A 21,102-nucleotide genomic window follows, 5' to 3' on the forward strand; every position below is an offset into this window, starting at 1 on the left:
AGTAGCGTCTGTTCTGTAGCATGCATTGCACGGACATAGAAAGGGTGTAGTTCCTAGTGACATTATACACTTTCTGGGTAAGCAACTTGTGGTTAACTGTGTCATATGCGGCACTGAGATCCAGGAATGCGGCCCCAGTTACTTCTCCTCTCTGATAGCCGTCTTCGATGTACTGTGTGAGATTAAGGATTTGGCCACAGCATGATTTTCCTGGTCTAAATCCAGCTTGTTCGTTAATGAGGGCTTAGTCCACATAATCAGTTACATAGTTTGTCCTGCGAGACAAGATAGCCGAGTTGTGGAGCTTACAGACATAAATGCGCAAAGAGAGAAAACGTAAACCGTGCCTCCGCAAGTCTGTCCATGACTAAGACCTATGGTTCGAATAGTTCCTCAGAATATGATAAACAAATTTTAAAATAAGTGTTACAAAAAATTTAAGTAGCAATTTCTGTCTCGTTTGTTTACAGAGGCGACGGGCGGTATGCCCCCGCGGCTGACGCAGCGTTCGGTGACGTCACTGACGGTGGAGCAGGGCCGCGACGTCACGCTCAGTTGTGCCGCCCAGGGGAACCCGCCTCCCACCTTCACGTGAGTAACCATCGCTCTGGGAGCTTCCTGGGTCATCCAGTGTCCTCACAAGTCTGACGCTGACCACCATGTCATTGATAACTGAAAGTATTTGACATCTGCCTGTTGTAGAACCTTAGAACATATCCTGCGCTCAAACGTAACGAGGTATCTCGAACAGAATCACGTCCTCCATGAGAACCAACATGGTTTCCGAAAACGTGGCTCATAAGAAAACCAATTCACGCTTTTCTCGGATGATATCCTGTAAGTCATGGATCGCAGCACTCAGACATATATTTCTTGACTTCCAACAAAACGAAAAAAGCATGCCAAATGTAAAAGAACGCAAAATCCCAAAGATTGGCAAAGTTTTACAGAAGTTCGAAATATGGCTCGTACTTCAATGCGTCATGCTTTTAATAATTTCCACAACAAAATTCTGTCTGGAAATCTGCCAGAAAGCCCAAAGAGATTCTGGTCATACATAAAGCACACCAGTGGCAAGACGCAATCAATACCTTCACTGTGCGATAACAACGGTGAAGTCACTGATGACAGTGCCATTAAAGCAGACTTTTTAAACACGGTTTTCCGAAACTCCTTCACCAAAGAAGACGAAGTAATAACTCCAGAATTCCAATCAAGAACAACTGCCAAGATGAGAAACGTAGAAGTAGATAACCTCGGAGTAACGAAGCAAGCTTAAATCACTTAATAAATACAAGGCCTCCGGTCCAGATTGTATACCAGACAGGTTCCTCTCGGAGTATGCTGGTAAAATAGCTCCATATTTAGCAATTATATACAACCACTCGCTCACAGAAAGATCCGTACCTAAAGACTGGAAAATTGCTCAAGTCACACCAATACCCAAAAAGGGAAGTAGAAGTGATCCGCTAAATTACAGGCTTATATCACTAACGTCGATTTGCAGTACGGTTTTGGAATATGCACTGTATTCGAACATTATCAAGTACCTCGAAGAAAACGATTTATTGACACATAGTCAGCACGGATTCAGAAAATATCGTTCATGTGAAACACAACTAGCCTTTTGTACTCAAGAAGTAATAAGTGCTATCGACAGGGGATGTGAAATTGATAACGTATTTTAGATTTCCAGTAGGCTTTCGACACCGTTCCTCACAAGCGTCTTCTAACCAAACTGCGTGCCTACGGAGTATCGCCTCAGTTATGCGACTGGCTTCGTGATTTCCTGTCGGAAAGGTCACAGTTCGTAGTAATAGACGGAAAGTCATCGAGTAAAACAGAAGTAATATCCGGTGCTCCCCAAGGAAGTGCTATAGGCCTTCTATTGTTCCTGATCTATATTAACGGCATAGGAGACAATCTCAGTAGACGTCTTACATTGTTTGCAGATGACGCTGTCATTTACCGTCTTGTAAAGACGTCAGATGACCAAAACGATTTTCAAACTGATCTAGATAAGATATCTGTATGGTGCGAAAAGTGGCAATTGACCCTGAATAAAGAAAAATGTGAAGTTATTCCATGAGTACTACAAGAAATCAGCTAAATTTCGATTACGCGATAAGTCACACAAATTTGAAGGCTGTAAATTCAACTAAATACTTAGGGATTACAATTACAAATAACCTAAATTGGAACGATCACATAGATAATATTGTGAGTAGAGCAAACCAAAGACTGCGATTCATTGGCAGAACACTTAGAAGGTGCAACAGCTCTACTTAAGAGCCTGCTTACACCACACTTGTCCGCCCTATTCTGGAGTACTGTTGTGCGGTGTGGGATCCGCATCAGGTGGGACTGACGAATGACATCGAAGAAGTACAAATAAGGGCAGCTCGTTTTGCATTATCGCGAAATAGGGGAGATAGTGTCACAGACATGATACGCGAATTAGAGTGCCAGTCATTAAAAGAAAGGTATTTTTGGTTGCGACGGTATCTTCTCATGGAATTTCAATCACCAGTTTTCTCCTCCGATTGCGAAAACATTCTGTTGCCACCCACCTACATAGGGAGAAATGATCATCACGATAAAATAAGAGAAATCAGGGCTCGGACAGAAAAATTTTAAGTGCTCGTTTTTCCCTCATGACGTTCGAGAGTGGAACGGTAGAGAGACGGCTTGAACCCTCTCTCAGGCACTTTATTGTGAATAGCAGAGTAATGGCGTAGATGTAGATGTAGATGTAGATGTCGAATAAGACTCAAAGTTTGCAGCAGCTTGTCTTACCATCCGTTTTAACTGTAATTAGAGCAAGCGCACTAGTTCTTTGGTGGATGTGTTACGCTTAGTGCACTTTAGTTATTTTCTCGATCGTAAAGGCTTCCTGCTGGTGTGGCGTAACATCGATACCGTGGCTTTAAATCTTCACAACGCCTTTTGAAGATTTTCAAGGTTAACGTAACGTTTGCTTACGCAACGTTGTCGGTCGCCAGCTCCAGTGTTCACCGTTCCTGGTGGATGCATTGCGGATCCACGTACTGGTATCTAGGCCTTTGGCGCTGCTACCAGTGGTAAGGCCCGCTCGCCTCCAGTGGCAGAACCATCACACTGGCCTCTACCTGTGGGCGCAGCTGCACATTGTCTGTCAGTGACGACTGTCACTTTCAGAGCTTCACTTCTTACTGACTACCCGCCTCCATCTCACTCAGTGACTGTCCTCTCTTCCTTACTCTGGCCAGCGATTATATATATATATATGTATCACATAGTTCATGTCTTTGATAACAGACGAAAGCCAGCTTGATCATAGCTTAGCGTAACTGATAATGTGGCATAGGTTACATTTTTTCAGATTTTACAGATAACTAAATCATTCGCGAGAAGTCCGAGGTTACTGTCAATAGTATCTACTAGGTTACTAATAAACAGCATGAATGGCAAGGGTCCCAATTCACTTTCCTGGGGAACGCCAAAGGCTTTTTCTATATCTGCCGATGACTCTCCATACAAGATTACATGCCGCGGACTCTGTACCAAAAAACCCTCAGTCCAGTCACAAATGTCGTTTGGTATGCCATATGATCGAACATTCGTAAACAAATGTGGACGTGATGCAGATCCAATTTTTTCATCTACATCTACGTGATTACTCTGCTATTCACAATAAAGTGCCTGGCAGAGGATCCAATGAACCACCTTCAAGCTGTCTCCCTACCGTTCCACTCTCGCACGGCACGCAGGAAAAACGAGCGCTTAAATTTTTCTGTGCGAGCCCTGATTTCTCTTATTTTACCGTGATGATCAGTTCTCCCTCTGTAGGCAAGTGGCAACAAAATGTTTTCGAAATCGGAGGAAAAAACTGGTGATTGAAATTCCATGAGAAGATCCCGTCGCAACGAAAAACGCCTTTGTTTTAATGATTGCCACTCCAATTCACGTATCATGTCTGTGACACTATCTCGCGATAATACAAAACGAGCTGCCCTTCATTGTACGCTACGGTCGCAGGTTCGAATCCTGCCTCGGGCATGGACGTGTGTGATGTCCTTACGTTAGTCAGGTTTAAGTAGTTCTACGTTCTAGGGGACTGATGACCACAGATGTTAAGTCCCATAGTGCTCAGAGCCATTTAAACCATTTCATTGTACTTTTTCGATGTCTTCCGTCAGTCCCACCTGATTCGGATCCCACACCGCACAGCAATACTCCAAAATAGGGCGGACAAGCGTGGTGTAAGCAGTCTCTTTAGTAGATTTGTTGCACCTTCTGCCAATGAATAGCAGTCTTTGGTTTGCTCTACCCACAATATTATCTATGTGATTGTTCCAATTTAGGTTATATCAAATTGTAATCGCTAAGTATTTACTTGAATTACAAGCCCTCAGATTTGTGTGACTTATCGCGTAATCGAAATTTACCTGATTTATTTTAGTACTTTTCTTTATTCAGGGTCAATTGCCACTTTTCGGACCATACAGATATATCTTAAACATTCTGCAAGTCGTTTTGGTCATCTGATGACTTTACAAGTCGGTAAATGACAGCATCATCTGCAAACAATCTAGGACGGCTACTGAGATTAATATAGATCAGGAACAATAGAGGGCCCATAACACTTCCTTGGGGGACGCCGGATATTACTTCTGTTTTACTCGATGACTTTCCGTCTATTACTACGAACTGTGACCTTTCTGACAGGAAATCACCAATCCAGTCGCACAACTGAGGCGATACTCCGTAGGCACGAAGTTTGGTTCGAAGACGCTCGTGAGGAACGGTGTCGAAAGCCGTCTGGAAATCTAAAAATATGGAATCTATTTGACATCCCCTGTCAATAGCACTTATTGCTTCATGAGTATAAAGAGATAGTTGTGGTTCACAAGAACGATATTTTCTGAATCCGTGCTGACTATGTGTCACTAAATCGTTTTCTTCAAGGTACTTGTTAATGTTCGAATACAGTATATGTTCCAAAACCCTACTGCAAATCGACGTTAGTGATATAGGCCTGTGATTCAGCCGATTACTCCTACTTCCCTTTTTGGGTATTGGTGTGACTTAAGAATTTTCCAGCCTTTAGATACGGATCTTTCTGTGAGCGAGTGCTTGTATATATTTGCTAAATATGGAGCTATTTTATCTACATACTCTGAGAGGAACCTGACTGGTATAAAATCTGGACCGGAGGCCTTGCTGTTATTAAGCGATTTAAGCTGCTTTGCTACACCGAGGATATATACTTCTATGTTTCTCATTTTGGCAGGTGTTCTTGATTGGAATTCAGGAATATTTGCTTCGTCTTCTTTGGTGAAAGAGTTTCGGAATACCGTGTTTAATAACTCTGCTTGAGTGGCACTGCCATCAGGGACTTCGCCGCTGTTATCGCGCACTGAAGGTATTGATTGCGTCTTGCCACTGGTGTGCATTATGTAAGACCAGAAACTCTTTGGGTTTTCTGCCAGATTTCAAGATAGAATTTCGTTGTGAAAATTATTAAAAGCATCTCGCATCGAAGAACGCGTTATATTTCGAACTTCTGTAACACTTTGCCAATCTTGGGAATTTTGCGTTATTTTAAACTTGGCATGCTTTTTTCGTTGTTTCTGCAACATCGATCTGACCCGTTTTGTGTACCATGGGGGATCAGTACCATCACTTACTATTTTATGTGGTATATCTCTCTCAATTGCTGTCGACACCATTTCTTTGTAAACATTCCACAACTTTTCTACACTTACATGATCAGATCGGAAGGAGTGATGACTGTCACTAGCACATCTGGTTAATGTTAAGACCAGAGAGAGAGAGCGAGAGACGATACTAGAACTGTCGGGAACATCACCGATCAAAAAGGAAGGATAGATATTAAAAGTTAGCTTAATTTTTTAAATTGTTTGTTGTATTGCTCGGTTTATGTCTTTGATAACGGCCGAATGCAGGCTCGATCATAACTTGGTGTAATCGATAATGCGACACGGCTCAAAAAGCTTCACACATATTCAGTTAGGTCTCGATAAGAGCTGAAGGTTGCGCTCGTAAACATAAAACCTTACACTTCACAAAACGAAGAAAGAGGAAATATCCTTTAAGTACAAAACCAGTGGGTCACAATTGGAGCCAGTCAGTCAGTCAGTCATCTAGATCTAACAATCTGTAGATACACAAGATGACGCAGCTGCTCCTACCAATGGGTTTTATGCAACCCGCAACGCCTTCAAATTCCACGCACAACGTTTTCATACCATCTATGTAGCTCGCTACGCTACCTACGCTAGTCCTACAGGAAAATGAATGGCGTCTTTTTTGTAGGTTATTTAATGTACAGAGTAGTTAAAATTTGTACTGGGATAGATTTTTGCTAGATACCGTAATTTTCGAATTAATCATGAGAAATCTACAAAACTGACCTTCAAAAGCGGTTTCATAAATAATTCGAAAACTGTGGCCTCCAGCGGAAAAGTATCCCAATACGAAATTTCACTACATTAAATTCCTACAAAAAGATCACGTTCATTTTTTTTTCTTTAGGACAAATGGATCGCGCACAGCAAGCAAGAGAATATGGAGATCTATTGTGGGGTTTTGAAGGCGTTGCGAGTTGCAGAAAACATATGGGTAGGAGAACCTGAATCACCCTGTATGAAATAGAACGATCACATAGCGTCTGTCATAGGTAAGGTATGTGGTGGATATCAGCTCATTGGTAAAATCCTATGGAAATGCAGTTTCTACAAAGGGGACTGATTCATAATGCTTGTACGACACATCCTAGAACATTGCTCCAGTTATCAGACACATACAGTACCAAGTAGGACTAATAGCAGATATTGAATGTGTTCAAAGAGCACCTATACAAAGGGTCACAGGGCTTTTTGACGCACGGAAGAGTGTCAATGAGACGCCGAATTGCCGCGTGGTGTGGCCGCGCGGTTTGAGGTGCCATGACACGGACTGCGGGCCCTCCCCTCGCTGGAGGTTCGATTCCTCCCTCGGGCATTTTGTGTGTGTGTGCGTGTGTATGTGCGTGTGTTGTTCTTAGCATAAGTTAAAGTAGTTTGTAAGTCTAGGGACCGTTGACCTCAGCAGTTCGGTCCCTCAGGAATTCACAAACATTTGAACGTTTGAAGACGCCCAACCGGCAAATGATTGAAGAGAGACGCTAATTATTCTGCAAAAGTATGGTTACAAAGCCTTTTAGCTGGGTGAGCCCAATACAAGAGTGCTCGTTGCTGCCGCTGGCGACTTACAGTAATATGCTGGAACGACACCCGCTGAAGTGCCGTAGCCTCCACGTTAGTCAGTGACCAGCTGGTTACTGTAATGGGGACTCTTCATCATGCGGCGAGTTTTACACCGGCATTACCCGCATAACAAAAGACTCATTTAATATGCAGAACAAGTTAGGCTGGTCATCAGATGGTAGCGTAGGCGTCCGCTGTAGTGTCGGCTTCCACTGTGACGCCACAGCGCTCCACTATCCTGGCAGGATCACATGCAAAGAGGTCCGGCTGCAGCGTTGATGGGCCGAGGGTCAAACTGAGGCGCTCCCAGCCACTGATCCATTAGGTGTAAGCCAGTGCCAGACGCTGCCAGCCGGATGCTGGTTCATGGTTCATACCGGGACGCCTCCGTTGCCTCACATCGAACGAAATACCGGCCACTTAGCTTTGCGTGCGGCCTACGGCTGAGCCAAATGTGCCACCTCGCACAAGGAGCAAGCACTCTCGGCAGTCTGAGGTGGCAGATGTTGTAAGGTCCATGCATCACCGTACTGAGCTAGTTGTAGCAATAGCTGGCTGCATCACCACTACGCTTCATGCGCGAACGTCAGGGAGCACGATACTCGCCACCCAGTGCCGAAGATAAAGAAGAGCAGCTACTGACAAGAAAATGGTTTCGACGCACGCTGACCCATCATCCTCCACTGGAGAACACCCACAACTATTACCGTTCAAGAACTAGTTTTGAGCAGTCTGTGAATGTAATACAAACCCCTACGTAATGTGCCGGTACATACCACAAACCCAAGGCTAGGCTAATTAATCGCTCACAGAGGCATTTAAACAACCATTCTGTAACGTTGTTACTTTAATTTTCTATGAAAGCGGTACTGATAAACAATAAAAGCGGTTTAAAAGCTGTGAGCTGTCTGGGGAAGTTAACCGTGCATTACTGCGCAACTGTTTCACCAGGTATCTAGTCTAGCTTACCAAATTCCCAACCAGACTAACATTAATTATAATCTTTTAATAGTCATACAACAACCGGTAATTAATATATATATATATATATATATATATATATATATATATATATATATATATATATATATAAGAGAATTTAAATAAAAAGAAATAAATCAGTTTATATTTGGAAATTTATTTTATCATTGATCATTGAAATTTCAGCATATTAAACTTGAGTCATAACTAAGCTGGTGCCTTATTTAGGACTGTGAAAATGTGAGTTTGTAAGCTTACGGAACGCATCAAATATGGAGCCAAGATTGGGAGACTACATACAATACTGCGTTCATAAAATAACACACAAAGAACGTTGAAACATATGCAAGAGGAAATTAACCACAACCTACCGATTCAATTTGCTCCCAAAGAAGTTACGTTCGCAGCGCAATCCTGTCCGTCATGTAATTACCACACACTGGTATACTAAATTCATACTAACTCTCTGTGAAATCTTCCCGAAAAGAATAGCTGAGGGCTACTTTGATGCTTTCACCACATGCTTCACGTGGTCAACTTGGTTTACACAAAGAGTGTAACTCCACAATAATTTTGATAATTAAAATAAATTACATCGAAACGCAATTTACTAAAGAGAAACCTCGAACTGGTTACTATCGTCTTACTATTAACCTGATGGGTCAAACAGTTGTATAAGTACGTGGTACTGGTCTCATAAAGTACACCCCACGAGGGTAGATCATAAAGAAAAGTTGCTATATAAAAAAATATTGTCAAGACGAGACGTTATAATCACACGAGCATTCGCATTTAAGATTGATGATCTTAGGCTGAACTTAAAGAAATCCATTGTCCTACGGACTTAGCAGACACGCGCTTAGCCGGAGATTTTACCACTTCAGACGCTCACCACGGACAGACTGACCTGCGCTCCTACCGAGAGTGCTTCCCAAATACAAACGGAAGTTACCAGAGAGGCAGCTTCCTATACCAACATGGCAAGGGACGGACAGGACCATACTAAGCATAGAAACCTCTCTGCTTTTAGAAAGCGTAGCTACCTGTTCCGACGTTGATCCTACTGTTCTCTAGCAGACAGGCTTGTCTGCTATCATCCAGCATGCAACTACAAATACATTTGCTCATTCATCCTCTCACACAGAAGGGAAGGGGGATGACAGTATCTTACCATATACAGTATATAAAAGAAAGCGGATGTAGGTTCCGTATGAGACTGTGTGACATGAATTACATATAGGAATTACATATAAACGGTGCTTTAAAGTGTAGTAGTGTGACAGATCGTTCTTGTTTATGTGTAAAAGTAACACGTTCCACTGCTCAGTCTCCTCCCAGACAGTCAGAAACGCCACAGTAAATTTAGAAGAGGATTTTATGCCGTAAATGACAACAGATTTAAGAAATTAACATGAAAGGAATCCAACAGAGACCTTTCAATTCCTCTCGTGCACCATAAGTGAACAGAATAGAAAGGAACTTGCTGATGGCGGCTAAAGAATGGCATGTGGGAAGTACTGGAGAGGACGTTACGTGGAAAAGACGTGGGTTGTCTGCGTGGGTAGGAACTGGTAGATGATATCCGGGTATTAGGAGAGGGGTTGAATGTCAGCTGTGCTTGAAAAGGTGGATTAGCGATAGAACGGGATAGGGTAATTGCAATGAACGGTAGATTTCAGAGGTATACTACGTAATCAAAAGTATCTGGATACCTGACTCAAAATGACTTACAAGTTCGTGGCACCCTCCATCGGTAATGCTGGAATTCAATATGGTGTGGGCCCACCTTTAGCCTTGATGACAGCTTCCACTCTCGCAGGCATACGTTCAGTCACATGCTGGAAGGTTTCTTAGCGAATGGCAGCCCATTCTTCACGGAGTGCTGCACTGAGGAGAGGAATCGATGTCGGTCGGTGAGACCTGGCACGCAGTCGGCGTTCCAAAATATCTGAAAGGTGTTCTGTAGGATTTAGGTCAGGACTATGTGCAGGCTAGTCCATTATAGGGATGTTATTGTTGTGTAACCACTCCGCCACAGGCCGTGCATTATGAGCAGGTGCTCGATCATGTTGAAAGATGCAATCGCCATCCCCAAATTGCTCTTCAACACTGGGAAGCAAGAACGTGCTTAAAACATCAGTGTAAGCCTGTGCTGCGATAGTGCCACACAAAACAACAAGGAGTGCAAGCCCCCGCCATGAAAAACCCCACCACACCATAACACCACCGCCTCCGAATTTTAATGTTGCCACTAGACACGCTGGCACATGAGGTTCACCGGGCATTCGCCAAACCCACACCCTGCCAACGGATCGCCACATTGTGTACCGTGATTCGTCACTCCACACAACGTTTTTCCACTGTTCAATCGTCTAATGTTTAAGCTCCTTACACCAAACGAGGCGTCGTTTGGCATTTAACGGAGTAATGTGTGGTTTATGAGCAGCCACTCGACCATGAAATCCAAGTTTATCTCCCGCCTAGCTTTCATAGTGCTTGCAGTGAACCCTGATGCAGTTGGGAATTCCTGTGTGATAGTCTGGATAGATGTCTGCCTATTACACATTACGACCTTCTTCAACTATCGGCGGTTTCTGTCAGTCAATAGACGAGGTCGGCCTATACGTGTCCCTTCACGTTTCAACTTCACTATCACATCGGAAACATTACATCGGGGAATGTTTAGGAGTGTGGAAATCTCGCGTACAGACGTAAGACACAAGTGACACCCAATCACCTGACCACGTTCGGAGTCCGTGAGTTCCGCGGAGCGCCCCATTCTGCTCTCCCACAATTTCTAATTAGTACTGAGGTCGCTGATATGGAGTACGAGGCAGTAGGTGGCAGCACAATGCACCTAATATGAAAAACGTATGTTTTTGGGGGTGTTCGGATACTTTTGATCACATGATATATGTCATGGCCAGGGGAATGAAATTAGTTTATAAAAAGATGTGGATTGTTTGGAGATGTAGGAATACAGGCGCAGCAGCAGACGCTGATTTTCAAGGATGGGATACATTTGCGGGAGGTGTTAGAAAAGCCGACGGAGGAAGTCTGAGTATGTAATGGGACCCTAGAGAATATGATTGGGTAATTAGATATGGAAAGTGAAGCGGAGAGCATGCTTCTCCAGGATTCAAAGAATGTGATGAAACTTAGGAGGTGAGGAAGTCTGTGCTATGTTGGAATAAGTAAAGACGAGGGCGTTTTATGTTATAGCCGTAGGATGTAATTCCCAAGTGCGGCTGTAGTATATATTTAATAGTTCTACTCTATTGACTGCTTTCTTTAGGATGTGGTGAAGGTTCTAGGTCATTTTAGTTTGCCAGTTATGGGACTGGACTGTTGTGGATCGTCAGATAAAAGTTTCAGAAACAAAACACTGAGGTGATTTTTCTTATTATTGCCTTCGTTTTTGCAGGATTGATCTAAAAGTACCACAGTGTACTCCAGAAGGTGACGTTGTCGACATGGAGTTGGTGGTGTCGTTGGGATGATTGGCGAGTAGGAATAGAGATAGATGCTACCCACGCTGTAATAAGAGGCAGATTGTGTAAACGTCTGACGCGTACGAGAGGAGGAAATACTTTCTGCTGCGACGAAGCACAACAGCTGTAGCGAGCGCCGCGCACTGGCGCCGGGAAGTTGTTTGCCGGCGCCGGCCTCCTGTTACGCGGCCAGAGCTCGGGTTTCTTTTCACCGGACGCGGGCGCCGCCGAGAGGGCAGGAAAGGAGAAGCGGCCCTTGAAAGGTGGCGCGCCTGCCGTGTCCACAGCCCGCCTGAATAGGCTGCCCGTTGGGTTGCCTGCTTTCAGGGGCAACACGAGACGGCCGCATTCAGAGTGGGAACTCGTCACGTAGACTGCCTGCTCGCTCCGCTCTCGTAAGAAGGCGAGTGACGAATGCTGATTCTTGCAGTACGGCGAAGGCCAGTCCAGCCTAAGACTGCATTCTAATGTATCTTCACCGACAGGAATTACACTGAGGTAAGCGGTATGCACACATGCAGTTGGCGGCAGACTCGTGTACTCACGGTATAAAAGGGTAGTGCATAAGCGAAGCTGTCATTTGTACTCAGGTTATTCGTGTGAACAGGTTCCGACGTGGGTATGACCGCACGACGGTATTAACAGTCTCCGAACGTGGAATGGTAGTTGGAGCTAGACTATAGGACATCCCATTTCAGAAATCGGTGGGGAATTCTGTATCCCATCATCCACAGTTTCAAGAGTGTTTCGAGAATACCAAATTTCAGGTATTACCTTTCACCGCTGACAACACAATGGCTTAACGTCCGAGAACAGCGGCGTTTGCGTAGAGTTGTCAGTGCTAACAGACAAGCAACACTGCACGAAATAACCGCAGAAATCAATGTGAGACATTCGACAAACGCATCCGTTAGGACAGCGATGTGAAATGTGCCATTAATGGGCTGTGGCAGCAGACAACAAACGCCAGTACCTTTGCTAACAGCATCACATCGCCTTCGTGACCATATGAGTTGGATTCTAGGCCTCTGGAAAACCGTGGCCTCGTGAGATGAGTCCAGATTTCAGTTGCTAAGAGCAGATGGTGTGGTTAGATTGTGACGCAGATCCCACTAAGCCAAAGACCCAAGTCGTCGATAAGGCATTGTGCAAGCTGATGGTGGCTCCATAACGGTGTGGGTCGTGTTTACGTGGAACTGGACCGATCATTGGATAGAAATGGCTATGTTCGGCTACTTACAGCCATTCATGGACATCATGTTCTCAAACAACGATGGGATTTTTGACAATGCGCCATGGCACCGGGTCACAATTGTTCAAGATTCGTTTAACGAACATTCTGGATTATTAGAGATAAGGTCAGCGATGGACGTAATATTGATGGTTTATTGACAGCAAAATCGATTTTCGATCACATTGTGATCATCTTCAGTGCTGTGACGTACAAATTAAACTCATAGGCACTGGTGTCAAGTTATTATCAGTAACCATAGCTTATGAAACGAACTTTGGTTACTGATAATAACTTCACACCAGTGCCTATAAGCTTAATTTGTACACTACAGCACTCAAGATGATCACTTTGTGATTGAAAATCGATTTTGCCGTCAATAAACCATCAATATTACGGCCAACGCTTACCTTCTGTTTAATTTCACGTATATGGTTGTTGCGCACACAGCACTCTATGGAGTCGCCAATCAATTCTGGACTATTATAGTAAATGATTTGGTCACAAAGACCGACCGATATGAACCCCACCGAACACTTATGGGACGTAATCGAGAGGTCATTTAGTGCACAAAATCCTGCACCGGCAACACTTTCGCAAATATGAACGCCTGTAGAGGCAGCACGGTTCAATATTTCTGCAGGGGACTACCAACGACTTGTTGAGTCCATGCCACGTCTACATGCCGATCTACGTCGGGCAGAAAGAGGTCCTGACACGATATTATAAGGTATTCCATAACTTTTCTCACCTCAGTGTATAACGGGAGTTCAACTTGGTTCGATCGTGGATCCACTGCGTCTCTAAAAGGACCAGCAAGGAATCATAACTTGCCTTATTCACAACGACTCTTGCAAATGGTAAATGCAGGTGATCAGGTAGATTCCTTCTTCCTAGATTCCCGAAAGATATTCGACACTCTACTACATCATCGAGAAATCACCAGTATGAACGCAGTAACTTCAGAGCTGTAGCTCTCGTTAATTTGAATAAATTCCCGTAACAAAGAGAAACGTTAGCCTTATTTATGATGAGCATTTTCTCTGCAAGACAACGATGGGATTGTACCAGTCAGGATCTCTATTAACGAGTCATATATTTCAGGTGTTACTCTAACTTTACCGGGGTATATTATCCCTCTACAGAGTTGCAAAGCACCGGGCACCTTCAGGACATATGAGAGTACCAAGTCTGTTGGTTGGGATGATACGCTAAATATAGGGTGCGAAAAGAGTGTAATGTACACTACTGACCATTAAAATTGCTACACCACGAAGATGACGTGCTACAGACGCGAAATGTAACAGACAGGAAGAAGATGCTGTGATATGCAAATGATTAGCTTTTCAGAGCATTCACACAAGGTTGGCGCCGGTGGCGACGGCTACAACGTGCTGATATGAGGAAAGTTTCCAACCGATTTCTCATACACAAACAGCAATTGACCGGCGTTACCTGGTGAAACGTTGTTGTCATGCCTCGTGTAACGAGCAGAAATGCATAGCATCACGTTTGCGACTTTGATAAAGGTCGAATTGTAGCCTATCGCGATTGCGGTTTATCGTATCGCGACATTGCTCTTGGCGTTGGTCGAGAACCAATGACTGTTAGCAGAATATGGAATCGGTGGGTTCAGGAGGGTAATACGGAACGCCGTGCTGGATTCCAATGGCCTCGTATCACTAGCAGTCGAGATGACAGGCATCTTATTCGCATGGCTGTAACGGTTCGTGCAGCCACGTCTCGACCCCTGAGTCAACAGATGGGGACGTTCGCAAGACAACAACCATCTGCACGAACAGTTCGACGGCGTTTGCAGCAGCATGGACTATCAGCTCGGAGACCGTGGCTGCGGTTACCCTTGACGCTGCATAACAGACAGGAGCGCCAGCGATGGTGTACTCAACGACAATCCTGGGTGCACGAATGGCAAAACGTCATTTTTTCGGATGAATTCAGGTTCTCTTTACAGCATCATGATGGTCGCATCAGTGTTTGATGATATCGCCGTGAACCCACATTGGAAACGTCTATTCGTCATCGCCGTACTGGCGTATCACCCGGCGTGATGGTATGGGGTGCCATTGGTTACACGTCTCGGTCACCTCTTGTTTGCATTGACGGCACTTTGAACAGTGGACGTTACATTTCAGATGTGTTACGACTCGTGGCTCTACCCTTCATTCGATTCCTGCGAAACCCTACATTTCAGCAGGATAATGCACGACCACATGTTGCAGGTCCTGTACCGGCCTTTCTGATTACAGAAAATATTGGACTGCTGCCCTGGCCAGCACATTCTCCAGATATCTCACCAATTGAAAACGTCTGGTCAATGGTGGCCGAGCAACTGGCTCGTCACAATACGCCAGTCACTACTCTTGATGAATTGTGGTATCGTGTTGAAGCTGCATGGGCAGATGTACCTGTACACTCCATCCAAGCTCTGTTTGACTCAATGCCCAGGCGTATCGAGGCCGTTATTACGGCCAGCGGTGGTTGTTCTGGGTACTGATTTCTCAGGATCTATACACTCAAATTGCGTGAAAATGTAATCACATGTCAGTTCCAGTATAATATATTTGTCCAATGAATACCCGTTTATCATCTGTATTTCTTCTTGGTGTAGCAATTTTAATGGCCAGTAGTGTATTTCCCATGCGTAATGCATCCTATACCTACCACCATTCTTGCAGAGAAAGATCGTGGTAAGCATACGAAAAGTTTGCAACAGAAACTGACATTACACTCGTATTCACTGTATCTTCAACCAAGCCGTAGGTCTCCTTGAATGTGAAGAATCAATCAACAGATGTTTCAAGTTGTCTCCGCTGCCTTCGCCCCTCTCTTAAACCCAAGAGCACACTTGGCCGAAAATTTCTTTTTCAATTTAACACTCCATTTTATAACTCTTAAGCAATACCCGTAATTTTTTTCCAATAAATCCTTCCAGATGTGTGACGGTGCCATTACGAGATAAAACTATACCGAGGTTAGGGTGCTGTCGCAGGCAATCTTCATCAGACTGATTTTCACTCTGTATTAGTCCCCCAGCATCGTCTGAGTAGTAGCTGAAACGTTGGTAGTTTTATCACACATTGACGCAGACACGCACCTGAAGAATTTTAATGAAATGGGCTCCTGTCGTGAAAGAGTATGTTCTTATACAACACTCATAACGTTTAAATACGCAAAATTCAAAACAACCACAATAAAATTCTACAAATTCATATTTTAAAAAATGACAGTTCATAAGTACGCGCATAGCAACCTACGCCCAACAGGTTGAACGTCAAACTGTAGAAATCCATTCACTAATCTGCTGTTTGTGGTTAATCTTAAGTATAAAGGTAGATTACATGCTTTAATATCCCTGGCGTCATATTCTGCATCAGCATTGGCCACACCACAATGTTGCTGTTACTGCATGGTGAACGTTCGATTAATCGAAAATATATGACGCAGAAACTCACACTACAATCTCCCAAGTGCGTCGTGATCACATGGGCGGATGCCAGCTGCCACTAAACGGGTGATTGTAGGCCATCGTTCTCTCCTGCATCGACAGGAAAAAATAACAACACAAATTTTTGTGATCTTGACAGACAGTCACGAGTGGAAATGTTTTCAAAACTTTTGCTATTACTGGTTACTCGTAAAGTAAAATACATTATCAGTGAGCTTCCATCAAACTGATTCTTTTAGAACATATGATTACATCAGACTGGTTTGACCACATACAGTTTAAAGAATCAAGGGGACAGCGGGCTCGAACTTTTGACTTTGTGTTCACTCTGTGTGATGTTTACCACTAGACCACGACGAGGTTCATCATCGTAACAGATGGAGCGAATGGCAACATCTTCTTCAGAAACTTCCGCACCCCGCAGTGCTGTCACCTCATGAAAATGACCAAACTCAGGATTCTGGGAGACAGCCAGCGTTATTGCAGTCTTAAGTCAACGACTCGGATTTAATCTACAGCGGCCGACCAATTCTGGTTATGTGTCAAATGTTGCATATTATCTCCGATGGATCCACCCATAGTATACCACGCAGGCCACGAGAATCGTAACCTGCTCCCTATAAAGGACGGAGTATAAACTTGGCACAAATTTGTCGCATTCTCCTATGCTCACTGATCTAGCAGTTGGGACTTAACACAATAGACTTCGTTCGTCACTGACCTTGCTTAGGAGCTCTCTTTGTAAGAGTTATTGTCGTGGATGTGTTTATTCGATACAAAGTGAACTAAGTCCTGGCGAGTAGCGATGCTCCAGAAAGTAACCGACCAACTGAAGACTCATTGTATTGTATTAATATCTCTGTAAATTTATTTACTGAGCTGTTTACTACGTTCTGTGCCTGTTAAAAGAACGACATCCTACGCAGACATAAAAGTTTTCAGGCGGACGACGGTTCAAGCCTCTCTTACCTCCATAGATTACGTTCCTGTGGTTTCCCAAAATTATTTCAGTTCCATTACGGCTTTCGTCCTTGTCACACGTCCTTTATTTTCTAAAATTACTAAAGAGGCACTCCTGCATATTTGCTCTGATACTGTATTTCGTCTGCATACGTTTTACGCTGGCGCTTTTACAGTACTGCATCTTCACTGTAGTTTGTAAGATAAACTGTTATGATGCTGCGCTTCATAATGGAGGGAGGAGTTAGGCAAAATAAAGACACCTTCACAGCGTCTGTCGATCTAGATAAACTGTTCGGCAATGGATAATAGTCACTTCATATGACTTGGCGGTCTAGAAAAACGTAATACGGTGAAAATATTCTAAATTCTCAAAAAATTTAATATAAGTTATTGGGAAACATAAGTAATATTCACCGTGTATAAAAGGGATCAATAAGACTGTGGGACCAAGGACGAACTGCTCGGATTAGAAAGGGATGTAATCCTTCACTACCACTGCTCAGTCTATACATGAACGAAGCAATTAAGGAAACAAAATATAGGTTCAGATGTGATATTAAAATTTAGGGTGAAAGAATATCAATGATAAAATTCACTGATGACATTACAATCGGGAAAGGTGAAGTAGTTTTGTAAGATCTACTAAATGGAATTAACGTGAGCACACACTACAGACTGAAGGTAAACCGAATAAAGACGGAAATAATGAGCAGTATCAGAAACGAGACTAGCGCTAAACTAGACATCAAAACTAGAAAGTAATTCTGCTGTTTTGAAAGAAAAATAACCCATGGCGAAAATGAAATGAAATGTAAACATGTACAGGCGAAGAGGACATTCTTCGCCAAAGGAAGTAGACTAGTATAAGATATCGGCCTTGAGAAAGAACTTGCTGAGAATATACGTGTGGATAAAGCATTGGATGGAAGTCAATCAAGGACGGCAGCAAAACTGGAAAAGAAGAGAATCGAAGCGTATGAAATAAGGTGTTACGGAGTGATAAGATACGAAATGCGGAGGTGATCCGCAGAATCGACGAAGAAAGGAAAATAAGGAAAACACTGGCAAGGAGAAGGGACAGAATGATACGACATTTGTTAAGCTATCAGGGAATAACGTCCGTGGTTCTAGAGCGAGGGGAGCTTTAGATGGAAAGTTCTGTGGAGGAAGACAGATATTGGAAAAAATTCGACAAATAACTTGGGGGTGTTGTGAGAAAGTGCGACTCTGAGATGAAGAAGTTGCCATAGGAGGGGAATTCGTGACCGGCCGCATGAAACCAGTCAAAAGACTGGTGTCTCGGAAAAAGAAAGATAAGCCTCTCTCTCTCTCTGCTACATTTATAGTCGAAAGCTGAGAAAGCCCCTGTTAACAGTACAGATTAAGAAGGATGAAACACCCTTGGAAATATCCCTCGTAATTGGTATTAGCGCAGTTGAATTTTCTTTGAACGAACGCTAACGAGGAGAAAGTATTTAAAAGGATGTTTGCTTTTAATCATTTCTAAAAATGCAGCTTACGTAATATCCATCTTTTCGTAACAGCTTAGGTCTCATTATAATAGAATTCGTTAACGAAAAATTTATCACGGAGAAAATTTAAAAAAGCAATAAATTAGTATGATATTGACGCGGCGGAAAACTGAACGAAATAAAGCCTTTATACCAATCTTAACGAACTTCCAAATATTCTGTCAGTTGTAAAACAGGGTGCTCAGTGACATACGAGAACAATTAGGAACAATTTTCCCCTCGGAAGTGGTGAGTGCACAGTGCTTCGTTCAACAAACTTCCACTCAAGAGACGTGATTTTAGCCTCTCATGAACCTCAGTCGGCAACAGCGCAAACCAGATTCAATCTTAATGTCATATATGACCCCCTACAAGCATAATGCACTATCGCTGTAGATATCAAGGTTGCGCTGCAGAATTCTGATACTGTCAGATAGACAGCAAGTCGACAATTTTCATATTTTCGGAGCGGCAGTGATGTAGAATTGCCGCCATGCTAAAGCTGTTACCATCTGACTGGCGTTTGATTTTCTTTTTGTATTTTACAATGATCATGCAGGCAATACATACAGATAATCATCAGCACCTCATCACAACGTTACAACAGAAACAAAGAAAAGTCGTATCGTATATACTATGTGCGGGTAATGTACCGATACTGTCTTTTGATGGTACTCTCTCCTCCATTCTTCCCCAGTTATCTAGTTCCGTATTATAATTGCGCGCTCGACTTTGTAATTTTTATGCAAAGGATGTATCGAAGAGAAAAATGAGGCACAATGTCAATTTTGTTAATTTGCAGTGATTTCTGCCCTTAGAAGCAAATTAGTTGCACAGGTTTTTAGGTGATTAACGTATCACTTATGCTTGAATATATTTTTTCTCTTTATACTTATTATATTTGTAAGATTCCATTTCTCATTCTGAAACTTGTGCTGCAAGTAAGATCCTATTACCAACGACAGTAGCGAGGTCCCGAATGCCAAAGACATACTTTGCCTGAGACGTCAGTGTAGACTTTTGAATGATTCTTGTGCAGAGTTGGGGACAACCTACATCTTACTTCCACTTCACACTGTGTCATCGGTGACGATGAAACTACCGAAGACATGGATTTGGTGCAAATATTGGTAGCATTTTCCTAATAGGTTTCTGGAAATTAAAAGTCAGGAGATTGCTCTAATTTCCTGTTCTTACGATGTTGAATATTTATATTGATATAACACACCACATAAAGTGGAAGTGGCAAGATTTTCGCTGTATGTTCAAATTTTGCGTATAATGTTCTTGAATTTTTATTGTTTCTTGTGTTTCTTTCATTTTTTATCCTGTCACTCTACCTACTATTCAACATCCCTTTCTTGGATTCTCTTCCGTTTTTTCAAAAGTCTATGATTCATTAGCAGAAATTCTGTGCTGGAAACATTCATTCTCATAAACCTCTTCCACACATTAAAGCTGGTGTTTGATACTAATTGACTTCTTTTAGCCAGAAGTGGCCTCCTTGTCCGTGTTATTCAAACTTTTACGTCCTCCTTGCTTCGACCGTCATGTGTTATTTTGCTTCCATGATAGCAGAATTTCTTAGGTTCGTCTACTTCGTGGTTTACGTTGTAGAACGCATTGTAGGAGTCGAGAAATCTTTTGAATGTGTCTTAATATTTTCTTCTCTTGCTTCCATTATGAAACTGCTTATAAATTTTCTAAAGCCACAACGGTCATCTGAAAGAATTTTTTTATCTTTTTCTATATATTATTCTGCGCCATTAAGCTGACTGTGCGATAGTTATCATACATATCTGCCCTTGCTGTCTTTGGGATTCTGCGGATGACGTTTGTATGCAAGACTGATGGTATGACTCCAGACTCCCACTCCAACATTAATTGTCGTTCGGTTACCACTCTCATTTCAGAATCTGCGTCTGTCCATGACGTAATCCAGGTGGAATGCTTTCGTGTCTCTATGTCTTTTCCAAGAATACATCATCCGCTTGAAAATTATGACCCTGCATTCGCTATTACGAGCTGAAATTTCTTGCCGAACTCAATTAGTCTTTCTCCTCTCTCATAGCTGCTACCGAGCCCATATTCTCCTCCAAATCTGTTTTGTTTCCTTCCCTAACTTTCCAATCACCGATGATTCTCTGATTTTCATCCTCCTTTTAACTCAATTACAAGTTCAATATAGTCAAATACTTCCTCTGTCTCT

General features: G+C 43.0%; 1 protein-coding gene across 1 annotated transcript in view; it reads left to right on the forward strand.

The window, feature by feature from the left end:
* The window catches only part of LOC124598517 (Down syndrome cell adhesion molecule-like protein Dscam2), a 439,700-nt gene that overhangs the window by 37,288 nt on the left and 381,310 nt on the right, over window positions 1-21,102 (forward strand). Inside the window, exon 3 of the mRNA XM_047136006.1 lies at window positions 471-591. Coding sequence (XP_046991962.1) covers window positions 471-591 — 121 coding nt within the window. The remainder of the gene's footprint in view (window positions 1-470; window positions 592-21,102) is intronic.

This window comes from Schistocerca americana, chromosome 1 (genome assembly GCF_021461395.2).
Source record: "Schistocerca americana isolate TAMUIC-IGC-003095 chromosome 1, iqSchAmer2.1, whole genome shotgun sequence".
Lineage (NCBI taxonomy): Eukaryota > Metazoa > Arthropoda > Insecta > Orthoptera > Acrididae > Schistocerca > Schistocerca americana.